General features: G+C 39.1%; 1 protein-coding gene across 1 annotated transcript in view; it reads right to left on the minus strand.

Annotated features, from left to right (window-relative positions):
- SMCO2 (single-pass membrane protein with coiled-coil domains 2) overlaps positions 1–24185 on the minus strand; it is an 86812-nt gene that overhangs the window by 2512 nt on the left and 60115 nt on the right. Inside the window, exons 3-7 of the mRNA XM_042247382.1 lie at positions 21820–21950; positions 20952–21101; positions 10883–10977; positions 4116–4168; positions 2991–3163 (exon numbers count right to left, since the gene is read on the minus strand). Of these exons, the coding sequence (XP_042103316.1) occupies positions 2991–3163; positions 4116–4168; positions 10883–10977; positions 20952–21101; positions 21820–21950 (602 nt within the window). The remainder of the gene's footprint in view (positions 1–2990; positions 3164–4115; positions 4169–10882; positions 10978–20951; positions 21102–21819; positions 21951–24185) is intronic.

Genomic DNA, 24185 nt, shown 5'->3' on the forward strand with positions numbered 1-24185 from the left:
TCCAGAGGATCTTTTTATCCCAGGGATTGAATCCATGTCTCCTGGGCCTCATACATTGGCAGGCAGATTCTCTTCCACTTGAGCCATCTCTGAAGCCAATTATGTGATGAAAGATGACCAACTAACCTGGATTGTCTGCCTGTATAACTCAATTAAGTGACAGTGAAAGTCACTCAGTTATGTCCAACACTTTGCGACCCCATGGACTGTCTATGGAATTTTCTAGGCCAGAACACTGGAGTGGGTAGCCTTTCCATTCTCCAGGGGATCTTCCCAACCCAGGGATCGAATCCAGGTCACCTCATTGCAGGCAGATTCTTGACCAGCTGAGCCACAAGGGAAGCCCAAGAATACTGGAGTGGGTAGCCTATTCCTTCTCCAAGGGATCTTCCCAACCAGGAATTGAACTGGGGTTTCCTGCCTTGCAGGCGGATTCTTTACCAACTGAGCTATCAGCGAAGCCCATAACACAATTAAGTGATCACCAAATGGCATTCACTTACTCACTTACTTGTCTGTTTTTGAGATATACTTCACATGCCATAAAACTTATTCTTTAAAGTGTACAATTCAGTGGCTTTTATTCACAAGATTGTACAACCATCACCACTAATTCCAGAAAATTTTCATCAAAATTCCCCCCTAAAATAGTCATTCCCTATTTTCCACTATCCCTAGGCCTGGTAGCCACAAATCTAGTTTCTGCATACCTGGATTTTCCTAATTTAAATATTTTATATGAATAAACTGATATAACATGTGGCCTTTGGGGTCTGACTTCTTTCACTTAGCATAATGTTTTCAAGGGTCATTCATGTTGTGGCATGTATAGGTACTTTATTGTTTTTCATGGCTGAATAATATTCCATCGTATGGATATACCACATTTTGTTCACCTATTTAATCCATTGATGTTTGTATTGTTTCCACTTTTTAGCTATTGTGAATACTCATATACAGGTTTTTATGTGGACATATATTTTCAGTTCTTTGGGTGCATATGGTAGCTTAACATTTTCAGGAACTGTCAAACTGTTTTCCTAAGTGTTTGCACCACTTTACAATCCCACTAACACTCTCTGAAGATTCTAATTTCTCCACATCCTCTCCAATGCTTGTCATCATCTGTCTTTTTAATTATAGTTATCTCAGTGGTGTAAAGTAAACTCTGGGAGTTGGTGGTGGACAGGGAGGCTTGGCGTGCTGCAGTCCATGGGATCACAAAGAGTCGGACATGACTGAGCAACCTAACTGAACTGAACTGATCTAGAGGTGTAAAGTGATATCTCATTATTTATTTGTTTATTTATTTTGGTTTATGGGATCTTAGTTCCCTGACCAAGGATCAGAACTGGGCCCTGGCAATGAAAACAAGTCCTAATCACTGGATCACAAGGGAATTTCTAGAATCTCATGATTTTGATTTGTATTTCCCCAAAGATCAATAATGCTTTCATTGTGCTTTTTCACTGAAAATATTTTCAAGTGATTTTTGGCCATTTGTATATCTTCTTTGAAGAAGTGTCTATTTGAGTTTTTTGCTTATATTAAAAATTAGGCTGTTTGTCTTTTGCTATTTCAAGAGTTGTTTATCTTTTCTGAATACTAAATGTTTACTTTACAGAATTGTGAAAAAGTTGATTCTGGCAATTTTTTCAGCTCTCTCATTGATTTTTATGGAGGAGGAAGTTTTCTTTGATGGTCCTTACTTCACCATCAACATCACTCTTCACTTGTTACTTTAATTAATAAATAAGTTAAATATTTGCTTAGCATGATGAATATATTTTATATTTAATATTCACAAATGATCAAGACTTCTGCCTTCAAGTAGCCCATGGATTATTAAGATAAGACAGGTTGGAAATAATTTAACTGCAATAGTATGCTGTGGGCACTATGATTATGAGCCAAGTACAATGTGCATACACAAAAGAGAGAGCTGAAGATTCTACTTGGGTTAGTGCTTGGGAATAAAGAATCAAAAGAGCTTTCTTAAGCAAAAGAGATAAAATGGTTTTTATACCATTTTCATTATATTTTTATAAAATTGAGTTAACAATATTTGTGCATGTATGTGTTTGTTTGTGAAAACATAGCCAGAGTTTACTCAATTTTCACATTTTCTCTAACAAAAGAATAAAACAAAATAAAAAGATTTAAAAATAGCTTTCTTAGAGGAAAGTACTACTCAAGGCATATATGATGGTATGGCATCTCCAGAAAAAGAGATCCAGAGTCAGAATTTGCCAGTATGTGTGTCTTCAATATCATACAAGGGAGAGCCACCCTGTCTAGCAAACAAAGGTTTTCAAATCTGCTTAGCAGGTATGTTCTTTCAGTAGAGGTGGCTGCATCATAGTTTGCAGACACCATCCTTTAAAATTTATGTGTATGTAGTTTTCTGGGGCTTCCCAGGTTTCTCAGTGGTAAAGAATCCACCTGCCAATGCTTGAGATGCAGTTTCATTCCCTAGACTGGGAAGATCCCCTGGAGAAGGAAATGGCAACCCACTCCAGTATTCTTGCCTGGAAAATTCCATGGGCAGAGGAGACTGGCAGGCTACATTGAGTTGCCAGGAGTCGGACATGACTTGGTGACTAAGCAAGAATACATATATATGTAGTTATCTAAAATGCTAAGAAAGAAATGTCTATATCTATATCTATTGCAATAGGTATATGTCTTGGGAATTCCCTGGTGGTCCAGTGGTTAGGATTTTGTGCTTTTACTGCTATAGCCTGGGTTCAATCCCTGGTAGGGGAACTAAGATCCCACAAGCCATGCAACATGGCCAGTAAATGAAAGAAAATGCTGATTGAAATTTTTAAAAATATTAAGAAGAAAAACATTACAACTTAAAGTTTTATAGAAGAATAATAAATAATTTATTAAAAATAAAATAAATTCCTTGATGAAATTCAGTCTTACTATAGTCCATTCATTTTGGGGACTCTGTCAGCCTCCAGAGGTCCCTGTTTCTAACTTACCACATTGTAATGTGGGGAGGGGAGCTCTCCTCCAAGGATGGTGATGAAGCCTGAAGAAGCAGGGGCTCCCTGTCATCCATACCCATTTCTTCAGGACTCTGAGAGTCTGGATTCCCTTGCATTTGGAACATCCCCAACTTTGTATCCAGCAGAGCCATGTCCTTGCAAAAATTCTGGGAACAAAAAGAGCAATCATTTAAAAAAAAGTCTGCCCTTCTCATTGGAAAGGATGCCAAGTATCTTTCCTCCAGAACAAGTAAAGGGTGTTGCAAATCACATGTGAGTCATGTGTACTCACTGTGTACTCACCTAAGGAAAGAAACTTACACATTCACAGAGTAGTCAGACACAAATATAATTATTCCTTTATTGAATTCAACTATTCAATTTTTTCATCTATGCAAAACATATTTATTTGACTGACTCCACCAGGCGCTATTCTAGGATGTGGCAGGTAACAAAATAGACAAGACATGGGCATTCCATTATGCATGTGTTTTTTAACAAAAGGGACAAAGAATTTTATGTGTGTTTATAAGGGTTGGGTGGTAAGCAATAAGCAACTAAATGCATATATTCATTAGATACTATAGACTAAAATACATGCTAAAGAGAAAGTAAAAACTGTGAGGACACAGTAGCTGAGGCTTGGCTTTGGGACAGCTCTAGGATAGGTAGGATGATTAAGCACCTCTGAATGGGTGACAGGTTCATTCATTCATTAATTCACAGTTTCACTCATGCATTCACATTTACCTCAGTATAAACTCTTGTGTGAGAAGTTCAGATGGAGTCATTTTCCTGGCTAGGGGAGATTAGGGGAGGTCTGGGAGATGAGAGGACATTTGAGTTGAGCTTTGAAGAGTGGATAATATGTAGACATGGCGGATAAGCTGCAGATGGAGGAGCTGTAGGAGCAGCCCCAGGATATGAGAGCTTGGAAGTACACCACACCTGTGAGACGTTCTGTCAGCCCAAAGCAGAAGTTCAGGAGGGGAGAGAAGGGTAGAAGGGGACCAGTGTGTGGGATACACTCAACTTCCAGGGAAAAAAATGGCCTCTGTGTGTAGATTAAAATAATTTCATTTGATCATTATTTGAACTCGTGTAACTGCGAAATCTTACCTCTATTCTTGCAATGAGTTTTTCCTTTAATTTATGAGCTTCATCACAAGCATCTTCCTGAAAAGACACCCGCAATTTTGGGTAAAATAGAAGTTACATTTTCTGGTTAATACAATAAAACCATACTCATTCTGATACCACTAAGTTGTAGGGAGGCTTCACTGAAACTTACTTTTATTCAGTTAAACCCTTCCTCTTAGAAAAAATTCATCATGCAATCACAATAAATTGCAGGAGGTATCACCACAAGGTCAATAAATTGTTTTCAATACTTCAAAGATATAAATTTTCACAATAGCAGCATATTACAAATAATTTTTTTCTCTATCCACTACTCTCTCCTTGCTTCTTAAACTTTTACCAGGACACTAGTTGAAGAAGCATAGCATGTTTCTGAGAAAATAATAAAACTATATTTTTTCTAAATATTTTAAAATTTACAATATATAAATGGAAGTCTTCATTATGTTTGAATACTTGGGCCTTAGAATTTAGTGAAAGTGCTGTCCACAAAAAGTGTCTTGTTCCTCTTTTCTTCCCATGTATCTCAGTAAGATCAAGACACGGGCTGAAAGCAAATCATCCTCTTCTAAGATGCAAATGCCAATTGCACATATGTTCTGAGTAAATAATGCTTAGAAAGGTTTTTAATTAATCATCCCATAATAGACTTGCAGGATATGTTGAAAAGCAGAACCTTAACTGAAAAAAGAGTGTCCTGTGATTCAAGGAGGTGCCATTTCTGGAAACTAGTCCTTAAAAATTACTTGCAAAAAGAAGAAAAGATATGGATTTTTGAGGTATAGTTTATAATTGATTATAAAACCACAAATATCTAACAAAACAAGTTTATTAAATCCAAAAATCAAATCCTGCCTCATATAAACAGTGAAAAAGTAAGAGGACATCTAGTGGCGTAGAAAGTTGTTGAAGAAAATGCTAAATGAAAAAACAAGTTTGAAACTAATATATATAATATTAACTCATTAAAATAATAATATTATCATATATGTATTAAAACATTTAGAAGAATATAAATATACTAAAATGTTCGCTGTGTTTGTTTTTGAGAGTGGTTTTATTTTTCTTTCTATATGCAATATTTTTATAATTTTTAAATTTTTAAAATAAGCATGCATTACTTTCGTTAGAAGAAAAAATATTTTTTATATTCTCTTTTAGATTTACATTTAATTAGAGGATAATTACTTTACAATGTTGTATTGGTTTCTGTAGTACAACAATATGAATCAGACATAAGTATACATACATCCCCTCCCTCTGAACTTCCCTCCCACCCCATCATCCCACCCCCTAGGCTGTCACAGAGCACCAAGGAGTTGAGCTCCCTTATTACACAGCAACTTCCCACTAGCATCTGTTATACATATGGTAATGTGTATGTTTCAGCGTTCCTCTCTCAATTCTTCCCCTGCTGTGTCCAAAAGTCTGCTGTTCTCTATGGCTGTGTCTCTATTCCTGCCCTGAAAATAAGTTCATCAGTACCGTAATATTTTTTAATTGGACAGCAAGCACAAGACTCTTTTCATGCGGAAATATGGGTATAAATAATAGTAAGTTCCCTTCTAGGTCTAAAATTCTGAGTCTCTTTCGTTGAATTTTGGATTCCATTCACTAAAATTTGAGATTTCTTTGCAGAACTATTTCTCTTCCTTAAAGACATTTTATCATTACCTTGACAAAATTGTTATCCATTTCTCCTATTTGCTTTTTAATTTCCATGATCTTCTCCTTTGGAAAAAAAGAGTATAGAACAAAAGTTGTAATGAATGATGTGTGAAACTGAAAAAGAACAAATGGCAATTTTTAGAAGAATGCTCATTTATGATCAAATAGTCTGAAATTTAATAGAAGCTGGGTTTTCTTGCATCCAGTTCTGGATGCTGATCTGTAAAATCAACATTAAATCAAATCAAAAATATGTCATTAGCCGCATCCTATGTAAGTGGCCATGGAGTTAGGCATTATGCTTGTTGGATACAAGCAATAAGAGTGTTTACCCTCAAACTGCCTATAGAAAATGGATAATCTACACCTTCTTTTTTTTTCCAAGTTCATTCATCACCAACCCCTGAGTTGTGTGATTTAATTATTTAAAAAGGAGCTGTGAGATAATAATCACATTTTACGCAGCACCCTAGTAAATATCTTCACACGGTAATTATCAAAGATAATTGTACCAAAGGTAACTGAGATAGGAGTCAGTCTCAGGATGAAAGTTATTTTCATACAGATATTTCAGAAAGCTTTGTGGACTCAACATCAGGCTACTTCAAAATCCTTTCTTCAGCTTAAAGTTCTCATAAATTTGTTTCTGATGTTGTGTGTGTTTAAATACTTTCACCAATTTCCCCCTCCTCCCCCTTTCATGCTTTGAGTCATTCCATTTATTCATGAGAAATAAATGAGCCAATACGTGTGATGTGTGTGTGTTAGTCATTCAGTCGTGTCCGACTCTTTGCGATCCTGTGAACTGTAGCCCTCCAGGTTTCTCTGTCCATTGAGTTCTCCAGGCAAGAATACTGGAGTAGATTGCCATTCCCTTCTCCAGAGGATCTTCCCAACCCAGGGACTGAACCTTGATCCCTGCATCACAGGCAGGTTCTTTACCACTTGAGCAACAGGCAAGTTCAATACATGTGATATTACTTATTAATTTACTTCTCCTTGAACTTTCCCACACGTTGCTTTTCCTATAGTTTTTTCTAACAATAGCTCACTTGGTAAAGAATCTTCCTGTGATGCAGGAGACCCCAGTCCAATTCCTGGGTCGGGAAGATCCCCTGGAGAAGGGATAGGATACCCACTCCAATATGCTTGGGCTTCCCTTGTGGCTTAGCTGGTAAAGAATATGCCTTCAGTGTGGGAGACCTGGGTTTGATCCCTGGGTTGGGCAGATCCCATGGAGAATGGAAAGGGTACCCATTCCAGTATTCTGGCCTGGAGAATCCCATGGGTCCCAAAGAGTTGGACACAACTGAGAGACTTGCACTTCACTTTCACTTTTTCCTTCACCAGAGTAAACCTAAAGCCGTTCTTAGGACTTTGCTTCTATAACAACTGTATTTAAAGCCCCTTACTTATTATATTACTGCATTTGTTTTTACACAGCCTTTTCCATCAGTCTTTAGTCTTAGGACAGAGTTGTGTCAATTTTTAAAGTCACGTTTACTGAGGTGTAATTCACATAGCATGAAACTTATCTTTTAAAAGCGTCACTGTATGCACTGTATGTCACTGCTATGCAATCACCACTGCAGCACTACAGCAAGATATGGAATATTTCCATCACACCCCAAACTGCTTTGAGTTCCTTTATCCAGCCTTTCCCCACTGTAGCCAGTGGCCATTAGTCTATTTTTCATTACTATGGTTTTGCCTTTTTCAGAAATGGGATCATGAAGTATGTAATCTTCCAAGTCTGGCTTCTTTCACTTAGCATCATGCACTGGAGATTTAGATATGTTGTTGGGTGATTAAGAAATCTTTTTAATCTTTGAATAACATTCCATTATTTAGTACATACCACAGTTTATCCACTCACCAGTTGGTGCATATTTGGGCTGTTTCTAGTTTTCAAGTCTGTGCCCATATTTTTAGAGTGTATACAAAGCTGTATATTTCCAGGATATATAATGTTTCCTTTTAACATATTCAGGCCTTCCCTGGTGGCTCAGATGGTAAAGCGTCTGCCTACAATGCAGGAGATCATGGTTCGATCCCTGGGTCGGGAAGATACTCCGAAGAAGGAAATGGCAACACACTCTACTACTCTTGCCTGGAAAATCCCATGGACGGAGGAGCCTGGTAGGCTACAGTCTATGGGGTCACAAAGAGTCGCACATGACTGTGCGACTTCACTTTCGCTTAACATATTCATGATGCCTTCCTTTTTCATATTTTTTTTTTTACATTTGCAAAATATGTCTGTTTAATTTTATTTATTTATTTATGTTTCTAGGTTAGTTTTAAATATCTTATACTAGAGTATAGTTGATTTACAATGTTGTGTTAGTTTCAGGTGTACAGCAAAATGATTCAGTTATACACATATCCATTCCTTTTTGGATTCTTTTCCCTTTTCATATTATCCCAAGCCCACGTTGATTTGTCTTTTTAATCTCACTGTCATTTGTCTCTGTGCTTTTTTTCTCTCTTCATTCTTTTGATATCCATCCCTCCCTGTCCTTTCCTCGGGTGAACCCACATTTCTGTATTTTCTGACTTTTGGAGGAAATTTTTTAAGGGGAAAAATGTTTCTTGGCCTTTGTCCTCTTCCCTTTCTTCATAGTTTTCAATTTCCAAAGCCCTAGATAGTGAAGAAAAAAAAAAAAAAAAAGCTGACTTTCCAACTAGAACAAAATGAAGTTGCTATGTCAAAATTTTGCACTAAGCCATAGTTAAAGCCGTTTTTTCCCTTGTTGAAAAATCTGTACGTGGCTTTTAATATGTGAGAGGTCTAAACAAATATTACTTCCTACTATAAAAGAGGCATTTTTCTCTTTCTTTCGAAATCGTACTTAATTTAAATTTGGCTTGAACTAAAGCAGAAGCTGGCAATTTCAGTAAAAAAAAAAAAAATGTAGTTAGACACAGATTTTCTCCATTTTTAGAGACTGTTCTTCAAATGCCTGAAGTTTATTAGAGAAGAAAAACTACCAGCCAGGGCTCTGAAAGTTATTTATTATCCAAAGTTGGTCACTACTTTTCTAATATTTTATGACTCTTAAGAAGGGAAAAGTAAACCTTTCTCAGAAAAGAATCTCTAAGAAATGCAAGGAGACAAAAGCAATAAGAAAGCTTTAGATATTGTGAAAACCAACATAAGAATTCTTCATGAAGGTGTGAAAGACAAACACAAATCTGTCTCTTGTGTCCTAGGGATGCAGTTCTTCACAAATATGTATTTCATGTTTTTCTCTGTACCGGTAGGTGTTGGGATACAGATATTAAGATGAGAACTTTTCTCTCAAGGGACTCTTCATTATTTTAAGTGGCATCAAGATGAAAACCTGCCAAATTTGACTTTCTAGGTAAAACAGAAAAGTCTAGCTTTTTTGTGTGTTGTTAGAGAATAGAAATGGTGGTACCCAGGCAAAATGTGCTCATAACTGACCACCAGATCCAGCATACCAGGGATCAAACCTGTGTCCTCTACAGTAGAGGCTTAGAGTCTTAATCACCAGACTGACAGGGAAATCCCTTTAACTCTTGTTCAGTTCAGTTCAGTTCACTCGCTCATTCATGTCTGACTCTTTGCGACCCTATGAATTGCAGCACACCAGGCCTCCCTGTCCATCACCAACTCCTGGAGGTTACCCAAACTCATGTCCGTCGAGTCGGTGATGACATCAGCCATCTCATCCTCTGTCGTCCCCTTCTCCTCCTGCCCCCAATCCCTCCCAGCATAAGGGTCTTTTCCAATGACTCAACTCTTCACCTGAGGTAGCCGAAGCATTTTAGTTTCAGGTTCAACATCAGTGCTGCCAATGAACACCCAGGACTGATCTCCTTTAGGATGGACTGATTGGATCTTCTTGCAGTCCAAGGGACTCTCAAGAGTCTTCTCCAACACCACAGTTCAAAAGCATCAATTCTTCGGCACTCAGCTTTCTTTACAGTCCAACTCTCACATCCATACATGACTACTGGAAAAACCATAGCCTTGACTAGATGGACCTTTGTTGGCAAAGTAATGTCTCTGCTTTTCAATATGCTATCTAGGTTGGTCATGACTTTCCTTTCAAGGAGTAAGCATCTTTTAATTTCATGGCTGCAATCACTATCTACAGTGATTTTGGAGCCTAAAAAAAATACAGTCTGACACTGTTTCCACTGTTTCCCCATCTATGGCCCATGAAGTGATGGAACCAGATGCCATGATCTTCGTTTTCTGAATGTTGAGCTTTAAGCCAACTTCTTCACTCTCCTCTTTCACTTTCATCAAGAGGCTTTTTAGTTCCTCTTCACTTTCTGCCATAAGGGTGATGTCATCTGCATATCTGAGGTTATTGACACTTCTCCCAGCAATAGTGATTCTAGCTTGTGCTTTTTCCAGCCCTGCTTTTCTCATGATGTACTCTGCATAGAAGTTAAATAAAGCAGGGTGACAATATACAGCCTTGATATATTTCTTTTCCTATTTGAAACCAGTCTGTTGTTCCATGTCCAGTTCTAACTGTTGCTTCCTGGCCTGCATATAGGTTTCTCAAGAGGCAGGTCAGGTGGTCTGGTATTCCCATCTCTTGAAGAATTTTCCACAGTTTCTTGTGATCCACACAGTCAAAGGCTTTGGCATAGTCAAGAAAGCAGAAATAGATGTTTTCTGGAACTCTCTTGCTTTTTTCCATGATCCAGTGGATGTTGGCAATCTGATCTCTGGTTCCTCTGCCTTTTCTAAAACCAGTTTGAACATCAGGAAGTTCACAGTTCACGTATTGCTGAAGCCTGGCTTGGAGAATTTTGAGCATTACTTTACTAGCTTGTGAGATGAGTGCAATTGTGCGGTCGTTTTGAGCATTCTTTGGCATTGCCTTTCTTTGGGATTGGAATGAAAACTGACCTTTTCCAGTCCTGCGGCCACTGCTGAGTTTTCCAAATTTGTTGGCATATTGAGTGCAGCACTTTCACAGCATCATCTTTCAGGATTTGAAATAATTCTTGTTATGACATGTTAAACAACAGATGGTGTGGGAAGAGGTTACAGAGTCCCCACAACCTCCCCATTTTTTTCCCAAACCTTCAGCTTACCTCCATGTTTACCCCCTGATCAGAGTCACAGTCCTGGTGTGATTCCAGCTTTTCAATTTGGCCCTCCAGGGATATAACCTCACTTAATAAGCTGCAAACAGACCAAGAGAGGGACTTAGTTCTGTGGCTTAAGAAAAATCCCCAATGGATTATCTTTTTTGATCTTGAAAGATCGTTTCTGACCTTTCAAAAATGAAATCCTATTTCTATATAAGGGGGACTCTTGGGTGGTAATTATGTTGGAATGGGAAGTCATAAATGCAGTTCAAGAAAGTAAAAAACATACTAAGTTATCTAGATAATTGTAAAGAAGTATAGTCCTAACTGGATATAGAAGCAGAAATGTAAAATGCACTTATAACTGGTAAGGTATGCATGAGCTCTGTCATTAATATTAATACCAATATCCATTTCTTGGTTTTAACGATACCATTGGTATCATTGGTAAAGCACCAACTCATTGGTTTTGAGTTGGACAAGATGCTACGATTCTGAAGGTTGAAGGAAGGGTGCATGGGGTTATGCTATATATTTCTTTGAAAATTCCTGTGAATTTGCAATTATTTCAAAAAATATATAAGAAAATATTATTAATAATGTTATGCCAATAAATTAGATAATTTAGAGGAAAAGGGCAAGTTCCTTAAAAGATACATTCTACTACTGAAATATACTCAAGAGCTAGGTAGCCTGTGCAGCCTTTTGATCCTATACTATATCATTAAAAAAAATTAAATTTGTAGTTAAAATCTTGCCATGGTGAAATCTCCAGGCAATATGGCTTCACTGGTGAATTCAACTAAACAGTTAAGAAAGAAATTATGCCAGTTTTACACAAACTCATCCAGAAAATAGATAACTGTACAAAAGCATCCCAATTTTTTCTATGATACTAAATATAAGTTTTTTTTTATACCAAACATAATTCTGATACTAACACTAGACATTACAAAAAAGCAAAACACAGGTCAATATCTCTCATTAACATACACATTAAAGATCCATTTTAGTAAGCTGAATTCAACAACAAATAAAAAGGATAATATGACCAGGTATTTATTCTGGGAATTTAAGGCTGGTTCAGCATTCAAAAACCAATCATTATAATTCACCATATCAAGAGATTTATAAACAAACAAAAAACATGATTAATCCCAGTTGCAGCAAAAGCTATTGAAAAAATTCAGTATCATTCCTGATTTTAAAAACAACTCAGTAAACTATAAACAGAAGAAATCGTCTCAATCTGAGAAAGAGCAATTTAAAAACAAACAAACAAAAGCCCAGATAATATCACACTTAATGCTCTTGCTCTTCCTGTAAGACTGAGAACTAAGTAAGTACATCTGCTATCTGCTGTCACTCCTATTCAACATCACACTAGAAGTTCTAGCCAATATAATAAGGCAACAAAAGAAAGTGAAAGGAATACAGATTGGAAAGGAAGATAGAAAGCTGTCTCTATTTGCTGATGACATAATTATCTATGTGAAAAATTTCAAATAATCTGTAAAGACTATTAAAAATAATAAATGAGCTTAGCAAGGTCACAATGGAAAGTTAAATACAAAATATTAGCTGTATTTCTATGTACTAGCTAGTAACAATAATTTTGGGGGGCTCCAAAATCACTGCACATGGTGATCCCAGCCATGAAATTAAAAGGCGCTTACTCCTTGGAGGGAAAGTTATGACCAATCTAGATAACATATAAAAACCAGAGACATTACCTTGCCAACAAAGGTCCGTCTAGTCAAGGCTATGGTTTTTCCTGTGGTCATGTATGGATGTGAGAGTTGGACTGTGAAGAAAGCTGAGCACCGAAGAATTGATTCTTTGAACTGTGGTGTCGGAGAAGACTCTTGAGAGTCCCTCGGACTGCAAGGAGATCCAACCAGTCCATCCTAAAGGAGATCAGTCCTGGGTGTTCACTGAAAGGACTTATGCTGAAGCTGATACTCCAGTACTTTGGCCACCTCATGTGAAGTGTTGACTCATTGGAAAAGACCCTGATGCTGGGAGGGATTAGGGGCAGGAGGAGAAGGGGATAACAGAGGATGAGATGGCTGATGTCATTCATCACCGACTTGATGGACATGAGTTTGGGTAACATCCGGGAGTTGGTGATGGATAGGGAGGCCTGGCATGCTGCGATTCATGGTCACAAAGAGTTGGACACAACTGAGCGACTGAATTGAACTGAACTAAACTGAACAATAAGAAACTGAAAAATTTAAAGTACCATTTATAAGAGAATCAAAACATGAAATAGATATAAACCTGAAAAAATGTGAAATATCTGTACACTGAACACTCCACATCACTGACGAAAGAAATCAAAGACCTAAATAGAGAGAAATACTCTATTCATGAATCAGAAGAGTTGATATTGCTAAAATATTAATTATTCTCAAATATATCTATGAATTAATGGTAGTTTCAATCAAAATCACAGCAAGATTGACAGGTTGATTGTAAAATCTACATGGAAAAGCAGACAAGAAAAAATAGAATAGCTAAAACAATTTTGAAAAATTAAAACAAAAATTAATGACCTACTATAACAGGGAACTCTGCTCAATATTCTGTAATAACCTAAATGGGGAAAGAATTTGAAAAGAATAGATATATGTATGTGTGCCTGCATGCCAAGTCGTTTCAGTCCTGTCCGACTTTTTGCGACCTTATTGGCTATAGCTGGCCAGGTTCCTCTGTCCATGGGATTCTCCAGGCAAGAGTACTGGAGTGGGTTGCCATTTCCTCCTCCAGGGAATCCTCCCGACCCAAGGATCGAATCCATACCTTCTGCATTGCAGATGGATTTCTTTACCACTGAGCCACTGAGGTAGCCCCCTAGATATATGTATGCTGCTGCCGCCAAGTTGTTTCAGTCGTGTCTGACTCTGTGTGACCCCATAGACGGCAGCCCACCAGGCTTCCCCATGCCTGGGATTCTCCAGGCAAGAACACTGGAGTGGGTTACCATTTCCTTCTCCAATGCATGAAAGTGAAAAGCAAAAGTGAAGTCGCTCAGTCCTGTCCGACTCTTAGCGATTCCACAGACTGCAGCCCACCAGGCTCCTCCGTCCTTGGGATTTTCCAGGCAAGAGTACTGGAGTGGGGTGTATATGTATAACTAAATCACTTTGCTACACACCTGAATCTGACACACATTAGTACTCTTAACTAATAATAGTTAGCTAATAATTAGTTATTAACTAATAACAAATAGTTCAGTTCAGTCACTCAGTCGTGTCTGACTCTTTGCGATCCCATGAATCGCAGCACGCCAGGCCTCCCTGTCCATCACCAACTCCCGGAGTTCACTCAGACTCACGTCCATCGAGTCCGTGATGCCATCCAGCCATCTCATCCTCTGTCGTCCCCTTCTCCTCCTGCCCCCAATCCCTCCCAGCATCAGAGTCTTTTCCCATGAGTCAACTCTTGGCATTACTCCATTTCCTTAGAAGAAATGGAATAGCCCTCATAGTCAACAAAAGAGTCCAAAATGCAGTTGCTGCTGCTGCTGCTAAGTCGCTTCAGTCGTGTCCGACTCTGTGCGGACATAGATGGCAGCCCACCAGGCTCCCCCGTCCCTGGGATTCTCCAAGCAAGAACACTGGAGTGGGTTGCCATTTCCTTCTCCACCAAAATGCAGTACTTGGGTGCAATCTCAAAAACGACAGAATGATCTCTGTTTGTTTCCAAGGCAAACCATTCAATATCACAATAATCCAAGCCTATGCCCCAACCACTAATGCCGAAGAAGTTGAAGTTGAACAGTTCTATGAAGACCTACAAGACCTACAACTAACGCTCAAAAAAGATGTCCTGTTCATCATAGGGAACTGGAATGCAGATCTAGGAGGTCAAGAAATATTTGGAGTAACAGGCAAGTTTGGTCTTGGAATCCAAAATGAAGCAAGGCAAAGGCTAACAGAGTTTTGCCAAGAAAATGCACGGTCATAGCAACAACACAAGAGAAGACTCTATACACGGACATCACCAGATGGTCAATATCAAAATCAGATTGATTATATTCTTTGCAGCCAAAGATGGAGAAGCTCTATACAGTCAACAAACAAAATCTGTGGATCAGATCTTGAACTCCTTATTGTGAAATTTAGACTTAAATTAAAGAAAGTAAGGAAAACCACTAGACCATTCAGTTCAGTTCAGTTCAGTCGCTCAGTCGTGTCTGACTCTTTGCGACCCCATGAATTGCAACACGCCAGGCCTCCCTGTCCATTACTAACTCCCGGAGCTCACCCAAACTCACATCCATTGAGTCGGTGATGCCATCCAGCCATCTCACCCTCTGTTGTCCCCTTCTCCTCCTGCCCCCAATCCCTCCCAGCATCAGGGTCATTTCCAATGAGTCAACTCTTCGCATGAGCTGGCCAAAGTATTGGAGTTTCAGCTTTAGCACTAGTCCTTCCAAAGAACACCCAGGACTGATCTCTTTTAGAATGGATTGGTTGGATCTCCTTGCAGTCCGAGGGACTCTCAAGAGTCTTCTCCAACACCACAGTTCAAAAGCATCAATTCTTCAGCACTCAGCTTTCTTTACACTCCAACTTTCACATCCATACATGACTACTGGAAAAACCATAACCTTGACTAGATGGACCTTTGTTGGCAAAGTAATGTCTCTGCTTTTCAATATACTATCTAGATTGGTCATAACTTTCCTTCCAAGGAGTAAGCGCCTTTTAATTTCATGGCTGCAATTACCATCTGCAGTGATTTTGGAGCCCCCCAAAATAAAGTCTGACACTGTTTCCACTGTTTCCCCATTCAGGCATTATCTAAATCAAATTCTTGATGATTATACAATGGAAATGACAAATAGATTCAAGGGATTAGATCTGATAGAATGCCTGAAGAACTATGGATACAGGTTTGTGACATTGTACAGGAGGCAGTGATCAAGACCATACCCAAGAAAAGGAAATGCAAAAAGGAAAAATTGTTGTCTGATGAGGCCTTCCAAATAGCGGAGAAAAGAAGAGATACAAAAGGCAAAGGAGAAAAGGAAAGATAATGCTCATCTGAATGCATAGTTCCAAATAAAGGCAAAGAGAGATAAGAAAGGCTTCCTTAGTGTTAAAGGCAAAAGATAGAGGAAAACAATAGAATGGGAAAGACTAGATATCTCTTCAAGAAAACTAGAGATACCAAGGGAACATTTCATGCAAAGATGGGTACAATAAATGGTATAGAACTAACAGAAACAGAAGATATTAAGAAGCGGCAAGAATACACAGAACAATACAAAAAAGATCTTCTTTACCCAGATAACCACAATGGTATGATCACTCACCTAGAGCCAGACATCCTGAAATGTGAAGTCAAGCAGGCCTTAGGAAGCATCACTACGAACAAATCTAGTGGAGGTGATAGAATTCCAGTTGAGCTAGTTCAAATCCTAAAAGATGATGCTATGAACATGCTGCACTCAATATGCCAGCAGATTTGGAAAACTCAGCAGTGGCCACAGGACTGGAAAATGTCAGTTTTCATTCCAATCGCAAAGAAAGGCAATGTCAAAGAATGTTCAAACTACAGCACAATTGCACTCATCTCAGACGCTAGCAAAGTTGTACTCAGAAGTTGCCAAGCCAGACTTCAACAGTACGTGAACTGTAACCTTCCAGATGTTCAAGCTGGTTTTAGAAAAGGCAGAGGAACCAGAGATCAAATTGCCAACATCTGTTGGATCATCAAAAAAGCAAGAGAGTTCCAGAAAAACATGTACTTCTGCTTTATTGATTATGCTAAAGCCTTTGACTGTGTGGATCACAATAAACTGTGGAAAATTCTTCAGGAGATGGGAATACCAGACCACCTTAGCTGCCTCTTGAGAAATCTGTATACAGGTCAAGAAGCAACAGTTAGAACAAGACCCAGAGCAATGAACTGGTTCCAAATCTGAAAAGGAGTACGTCAAGGCTGTATATTGCCACCTTGCTTATTTAACTTAAATGCAGAGTACATCATGCAAAATGCCAGGCTGGATGAAACACAAACCAGAATGAAGATTGCCAGGAGAAATATCAATAACCTCAGATATGCAGTTGATACCACCCTTATGGCAGAAAGTGAAGAGGAACTAAAGAGCTTCTTGATGAAAGGAGAGTGAAAAAACTGGCTTAAAGTCAACATTCAGAAAACAATGATCATGGCATCTGGTCCCATCATTTCCTGGCAAACACATGAGGAAACAATGGAAACAATGTCAGACTTTATTTTGGGGGGCTCAAAATCACTGCAGGTGGTGACTGTAGGCATGACATTAAAAGATGCTTGCTCCTTGGAAGAAAATGAATGACCAACATAGTATACAAGCAACTTCTGCAGCTCAACTCCAGAAAAATAAACGACCCTATCAAAAAAATGGGCCAAAGAACTAAATAGACATTTCTCCAAAGACATACAGATGGCTAACAAACACATGAAAAGATGCTCAACATCACTCATTATTAGAGAAATGCAAATCAAAACCACAATGAGGTACCACTTCACACCAGTCAGAATGGCTGCGATCCAAAAATTTGCAAGCAATAAATGCTGGAGAGGGTGTGGAGAAAAGGGAACCCTCCTACACTGTTGGTGGGAATGCAAACTAGTACAGCCACTATGGAGAACAGTGTGGAGATTCCTTAAAAATTGCAAATAGAACTACCTTATGACCCAGCAATCCCACTTCTGGGCATACACACCGAGGAAACCAGAATTGAAAGAGACACATGTACCCCAATGTTCATCGCAGCACTGTTTATAATAGCCAGGACATGGAAACAACCTAGATGTCCATCAGCAGATGAATGGATAAGAAAGCTGTGGTACATATACACAATGGAGTATTACTCAGCCGTTAAAAAGAATTCATTTGAATCAGTTCTGATGAGATGGATGAAACTGGAGCCGATTATACAGAGTGAAGTAAGCCAGAAAGAAAAACACCAATACAGTATACTAACACATATATATGGAATTTAGGAAGATGGCAATGACGACCCTGTATGCAAGACAGGGAAAGAGACACAGATGTGTATAACGGACTTTTGGACTCAGAGGGAGAGGGAGAGGGTGGGATGATTTGGGAGAACGACATTCTAACATGTATACTATCATGTGAATTGAATCGCCAGTCTATGTCTGACGCAGGATGCAGCATGCTTGGGGCTGGTGCATGGGGATGACCCAGAGGGATGTTGTGGGAGGGAGGTGGGAGGGGGTTCATGTTTGGGATTGCATGTAAGAATTAAAGATTTTAAAATTTAAAAATAAAAACTAAAAAAAAAAAAAAAAGCAGAGACATTGCTTTGCTGACAAAGGTCTATCTAGTCAAAGCTATGGTTTTTACTGTAGTCATGTATGGATGTGAGACTTGGACTCTAAAGAAAGATGAGCCCTGAAGAATTGATGCTTTTGAACTGTGGTGTCAGAAAGACTCTTGAGAGTCCCTTGGACTGCAAGGAGATCCAACCAGTCAGTCCTAAAGGAAATCAGTCCTAAATAGTCATTGGTAGGACTGATGCTGAAGCTGAATGTCCAATACTTTGGCCACCTGATGCAAAGAACTGACTCCTGGTAAAGACCCTGATGCTGGGAAAGATTGAAGGCAGGAGGAGAAGGGGAAGACAGAGGATAAGATTGTTGGATGGCCTCAGTGACTCAATGGACATGAGTTTGAGCAAGCTGTGGGAGTTGGTGATGGACAGGGAAGCCTGGCATGCTGCAGTCCCTGTGGTCATAAAGAGTCGGACATGACTGAGTGACTGAACTGAATTGAACTGAAACTAACACAATGTTGTTAATCAACTCTACTCCAACATAAAATAAAATTTTAATTCAAAGAAGAAAAAGAATAAAATCAGATAATAAAAATTAGTATTTGACTTAGAAAAAAATTAGAACAAAACTGAGTAACACTCACTACCTAGAGACTTAATATAAAGCTACAGTAACCATGGTAGTGTGGTATTGTTGTTGCTGTTATAGTTGCTAAATCATGTCCAACTCTTTTGAGATCACATAAACTGTAGCCCACTAAAGGACAGGCTCCTCTGTCCCTGGGATTACCCAGGCCAGTTTCTGGAGTGGGTTGCCAGGTCCATCTAAAGGGGATCTCCCTACCCGGAGATTGAAACCACATCTCCTGCATTGGCAGGCAGATTCTTCACTACTGAGCCACCAGGGTAGACCCAAGTGAATGTTTAAAGTGTCTTTATTAATGATTGCTAAAAAAATTAAATATGTCTCAGTTAGTGAAAGAATAAATTGTAGCATATTTATATAAGGGAATACTGTTCAGCAACAAAAAGGAACAAATTATTGATGTGTACAACATGGATGAATCTCAAATTACATTCTTTATACTAAGGAAAGATGGTTGACTCAAAAGGGTGCATGCTATGTAATTCCACTGCGGTGACATTCTAGAATAGGCAGAACTGTATGGACAGAGAATAGATGAGTGGCCACTAGCAGCCTGGGGAGAGGTGTTAACTATAAAAGAGTATGAGGGATGTGGGGAGTGATGAAAGTGTTCTTTATCTTCACTGTGGTGGCTAAACAATAGTATTCATTTTTCAAACCTTGCAGACCTGTACAATAAAAGATATAATTTTACAGTATGTAAATTATAACTTAGTTTTAAAAATGGGAAAAAAGTTTTTGGCCATACCACACAGTTTGTGAGATCTTCGTTTTCCAACTAGGGATTGAACCCATGCCCTCTGCAGTGAAAGCGTGGGGTCCTAACCACTGGACCAGCAGGGAATTCCCATGGAAAGAAACTTTAATGTGCCAAGTTTGAATTAATAAAACATAGAATCTTTTAAAATCCAAATATTATTCATGCTCTGGAAGAAAAAGGGGGGTGCCTTGAGTAGGATAGTCAGAAAACTGATACAGAGATGTTTAGCTAAAGGGAAATGGCAACCCACTCCAGTACTCTTGCCTGGAGAATCCCATGGACAGAGAAGCCTGGTAGGCTACAGTCCATGGGGTTGCAAAGAGTCGGATACGACTGAGCAACTTCACAATGGTGATGTTTAACTGAATATAAAGAAGATGTTTACCTGAAAGGCAAAGAAACATGTAGAAGAGTAGCCCTGCAGTAGGAAAGAGTTTGGAATGTGGTAGGAAGATTCAGAAGGCCAGAGGGATTTATTTTTTAAAATGGCTTCCATTTATTAATTGCTATTACATATCAGGCACTGTATTAAATGCTTTACATATGGCATTTTGTTTAATACCCACAATAAACCAATGAGGTGGCTATCATTACTTCTTTATAGATGAGAAAAGTCAAGGCTTAAACAACCAGTTTATTAACCTGTCCAAGAAAGGTCAATATCAAGATTCAAACCTGGGTTCCTCTGACTCCAAAGCCCAGTCTCTATGCCAGTGACTGCATAAATAACAACTTAATCATTTCTGTTTCATCTTGAAACTTTTAACCTGAATTCAGATATGCATTTTCAAGTACACTTTAACAGTTTTTTCATGTCATACTGGTTGGATTCCTTTGAACAATACTGGATAAAACTCAAAGATCACTGAAAACCTCATTACGTCCTTTTGATAACTGTTAATGTGGCTTCAAGGAGAGAATCTCTGAGGGCAGTCTTTTCCTTGAGAGAAGAGAGAGCAAAGATGCAGATAACTTTGATGTAGCTTCAAGATTCTGTGACATGACTTTTAATTCTAAGGCTTTATGCTTCCCGGGTCTTCCCAGATGGCACTAGTGGTAAAGAATGCACCTGTCAATGCAGGAGACATAGAGACGCAGGTTCAGTCCCTGGGTTGGGAAGATGCCCTGGAGAAGGAAATGGCAACCCACTCCAGGATTCTTGTCTGGAGAATCCCATGGGCAGAGGAGCCTGGTGGGCTGCAGCCCATAGGGTCGCAAAGAGTTGGACACGACTGAAGTGACTTAGCATATATACTTCGTATCCTAAAGATTTTACCCACCTTAAACCTGTAGTTTCATACATTTCTGAAGCTATGAAACTTTTCATTTTTTTCTGACCCACCCCGACACCCTACAATTACCTCTTCACTGTGTTTTCTGTTAGGCTTATTTTTTGTAAAATATTTTCAATTTTCTCCATCCAGCCTATGTGATCAGCTCCAAGTTCTTTCACTTGTAGACCCATCCGTGTATTCCAGTGGTTAAGCTGAAAGAACATGCTCTCCTGACTCCTACAGAGATATGATTGCGATCAGTTTTAAGGTAGAAAGTGTGAAACATCTCACAAAGCCTGAAACCCTCTTTCTATGGGTGACAAATAAGTCTGCTTATTCATTTTCTGTCACCAAAATAGGCCAGGTAGGCACTTAGGCTTTAAGAAAGGAGTTTGGACATTTATTTAATACCCATTTTAACAGACTTTTCTAAGGATGGAGAAAATAAAGTATGTTTTATATTAAGTAAACAATGTAAATATATTTTTAATTTTCCTGCGTGGAATGAATGTTAAGTGTTGATTTCAGGAAGGTGGTTCCATCTTGGTGAAGGAGAAGTTATGTTAGGTATTGATTTCAGGATAGTGGTTACATCTGGGTCAAGGAGAAGTTATATTAATACATAGGGAAAAGGTCCATAACGATTCAATCGTACATTTTTAATAATAATCACAATATTTTTCATCTCTAGAAAATTACCTAAGAGTGATGAGATGTGTAATAAGTCCAGGGTCCAGAGAAAAGCATGGAAAGAGAACCCCATGGTCTCCCTATGTCCCTCTTCATCATTCTTGCTGGAATAGGTAGGTAGTTACTTGCGCATGCGATTGCTTTGTGGTTCAAGACATATACTGATTTAAAATCTTCTAAGCTTTCCATAAGCTCTCTGCTAAGTTTCATTCTCCCCTCCACAAAACACTACTCAGTGTTCCTTCTTGCATTTGCCAAGGCTTACTGTTCAAGGATGTTCTCCTCTGAAAACTGCAAAGATGTGGATGCTTGGGGATCTTCATGTTGAATGTGATCTCTTTCTTGCTCATCCTGTTCACTCTGCAGGTCCTGGCCATGCCCAGCCTTCAGCTCCAACTTATCCTGATAAAGATCATGAAGGGAGCAAACCAGACCAGAAGGGTTATCACAAGAGGTGGTGGCCCCGCTATGGTACCCCTGTCCTCATTACCCTTTCCGAGGCTGGAGTCCTCTGATGCATTTGTGAGGTAGCCTGCAGACATCCCCTCTGCTCTGTGACAGAGGAAGGCTGGGGCAGGAATGTGGAGGGTAGGAAGAACAGATCAGCCTCTTATTGATACACCTGTACAGATCATTGCCCAAGTCAATAGGAACAGCATTCACCTACCTCTACAAATTGCTTTTCAGCACATCATCCTTTAAATGACAGCCCTGACATGGATAAATGTGGGTACTGAAATTCCCTAGGCCATTCATTCATATTTAGTGATTTGGCAAAGGTCACATGATGCAGTGAGTTAAGTGATGAACCCCGAAAGATATGTCCATGTCCTAATACTAGGCCCCCTGAGAATGTGACCTTGTTTGGAAAAAAGGGTCTTTGCAGATGTAATGAAGTTAATAATGATCTTGAGATGAGATTAGCTTGGATTACCCGGGGTGGATCCTAAATCCTATGATGAGTGTCCTGATGAGGAACAGAGGAGAAGACATAGACAGAGAAACTCATGTGGAGATGGAGGCACATTGTACTTTATGCAGCCGCACACTGAAGAATGCCCAGAGTCACCAAAACCTGGAAGAGGAATGGAAAAATTCTCCCCAAAAGCCTTCAGAGGAAGTGTTGTCTCGCTGACCCCTTGATTTTGGATTGTTGGCCTCCAGAACTATGACAGAATACATTTTTGTGTGTGTGTGGCTTTAAACAGCAAAGTCTAATTTGTTATAGCTACCACAAGAAACCAACTCATATGGCTGATAAGTATATGGACTAGAGCTTGAACTAGGTTTTCTGATTCCCAACCCATGGCTCTTTTCCCTGTATCTAGGATTTGGGTTCAGATTAAGGAATACGTATTTCCTACCTCTGGTGCTTTCACAACCCAGTGGCGCCTCACCAGAGAGGAAGGATTATTACCACATTTACAGATGGAGAAACCAAGGCTAGATTTTACAAGTATGATGTGACTCCACTGTCTCTTAGCTACCTTTCTGTAAACAAAAGGCATCCACAGTTTCAATTTATTTCCATTAAATCTTTGGCCAGGATATTCAAAAGCAGCAGAAACACTGATGTAGAGGAAGACAACCACATTGGGAAGCAGAGAACCAGAGGTCTAAGTCTTGTTCTACTGCTGCGAGTGTTGAACAAGCCACTTAACCACCATAAAGCTCAGCTTCCTAGCCTAGCAAGAAAATTGGACCACACCATCTCTAGAGTTCTATGTCCAATAATCTCTGAGACATTTCATATCTTCATCAGTCATTTTACTGTAGTGGTTAATATATCACAAACTAGTCAAAAGGCAAGAAATAGAAATAAAAAGAGTTTGTTTGTTTTTTTTTAATCTACAGGACTAGGACTTCCCTGATGGTCCTGTGGTTAGGACTTTCCCTTCTAATGCAGAGAGTATGAGTTCAATCCCTGGTCAGGGAGTTAGGATCCCACAGGCCTCATGGCCAAAAAAAACCCAAAGCATAAAACAGGGGCAATATTGTAACAAATTCAATAAGGACTTTAAAAATAAAGAAATAAAATCTATAGGACTAAATAAAACCTACGGGACTAAACACATAAAGAAATCTGTGTGTTTTTAAAATAACAGACTAAATGTTGCATAAAATGCACAGTCTAAGGGCTTCCCTCATTGTTCAGTTGGTAAAGAATCTGCTTGCAATGCAGGAAACCCAGGTTTGATTCCTGGGTTGTGAAGATCCTCTGGAGCAGGAAACGGCAATCCACTCCAGTATTCTTCCCTGGAAAATCCCATGGAGAGAGGAACCTGGCGGGCTACAATTCATAGGGGTCACAGGAGTCGAACATGACTTAGCGACTAAACCAACAGCATTGAAAGTGAAAGTGAAAGTTGCTCAGTCGTGTTAACTCTTTGTGATTCCGAGGACTATACACTCCATTGAATTCTCCAGGCCAGAATACTGGAGTGGGTAGCCTTTCCCTTCTCCAGGGGATCTTCCCTACCCAGGGATTAATCCCAGGTCTCCCGCATTGCAGGCAGATTCTTTACCAGCTGAGCCACAAGGGAAGCTAAAGACATTACTTTCCATTTATGTGCAGCTTTTGGAAGAGCTCATATTCCTCGGAAAATGAAAAATGGAACTCATCATATTTCC

This window comes from Ovis aries, chromosome 3 (assembly GCF_016772045.2).
Source record: "Ovis aries strain OAR_USU_Benz2616 breed Rambouillet chromosome 3, ARS-UI_Ramb_v3.0, whole genome shotgun sequence".
In the NCBI taxonomy this organism is placed as follows: Eukaryota; Metazoa; Chordata; class Mammalia; order Artiodactyla; family Bovidae; genus Ovis; species Ovis aries.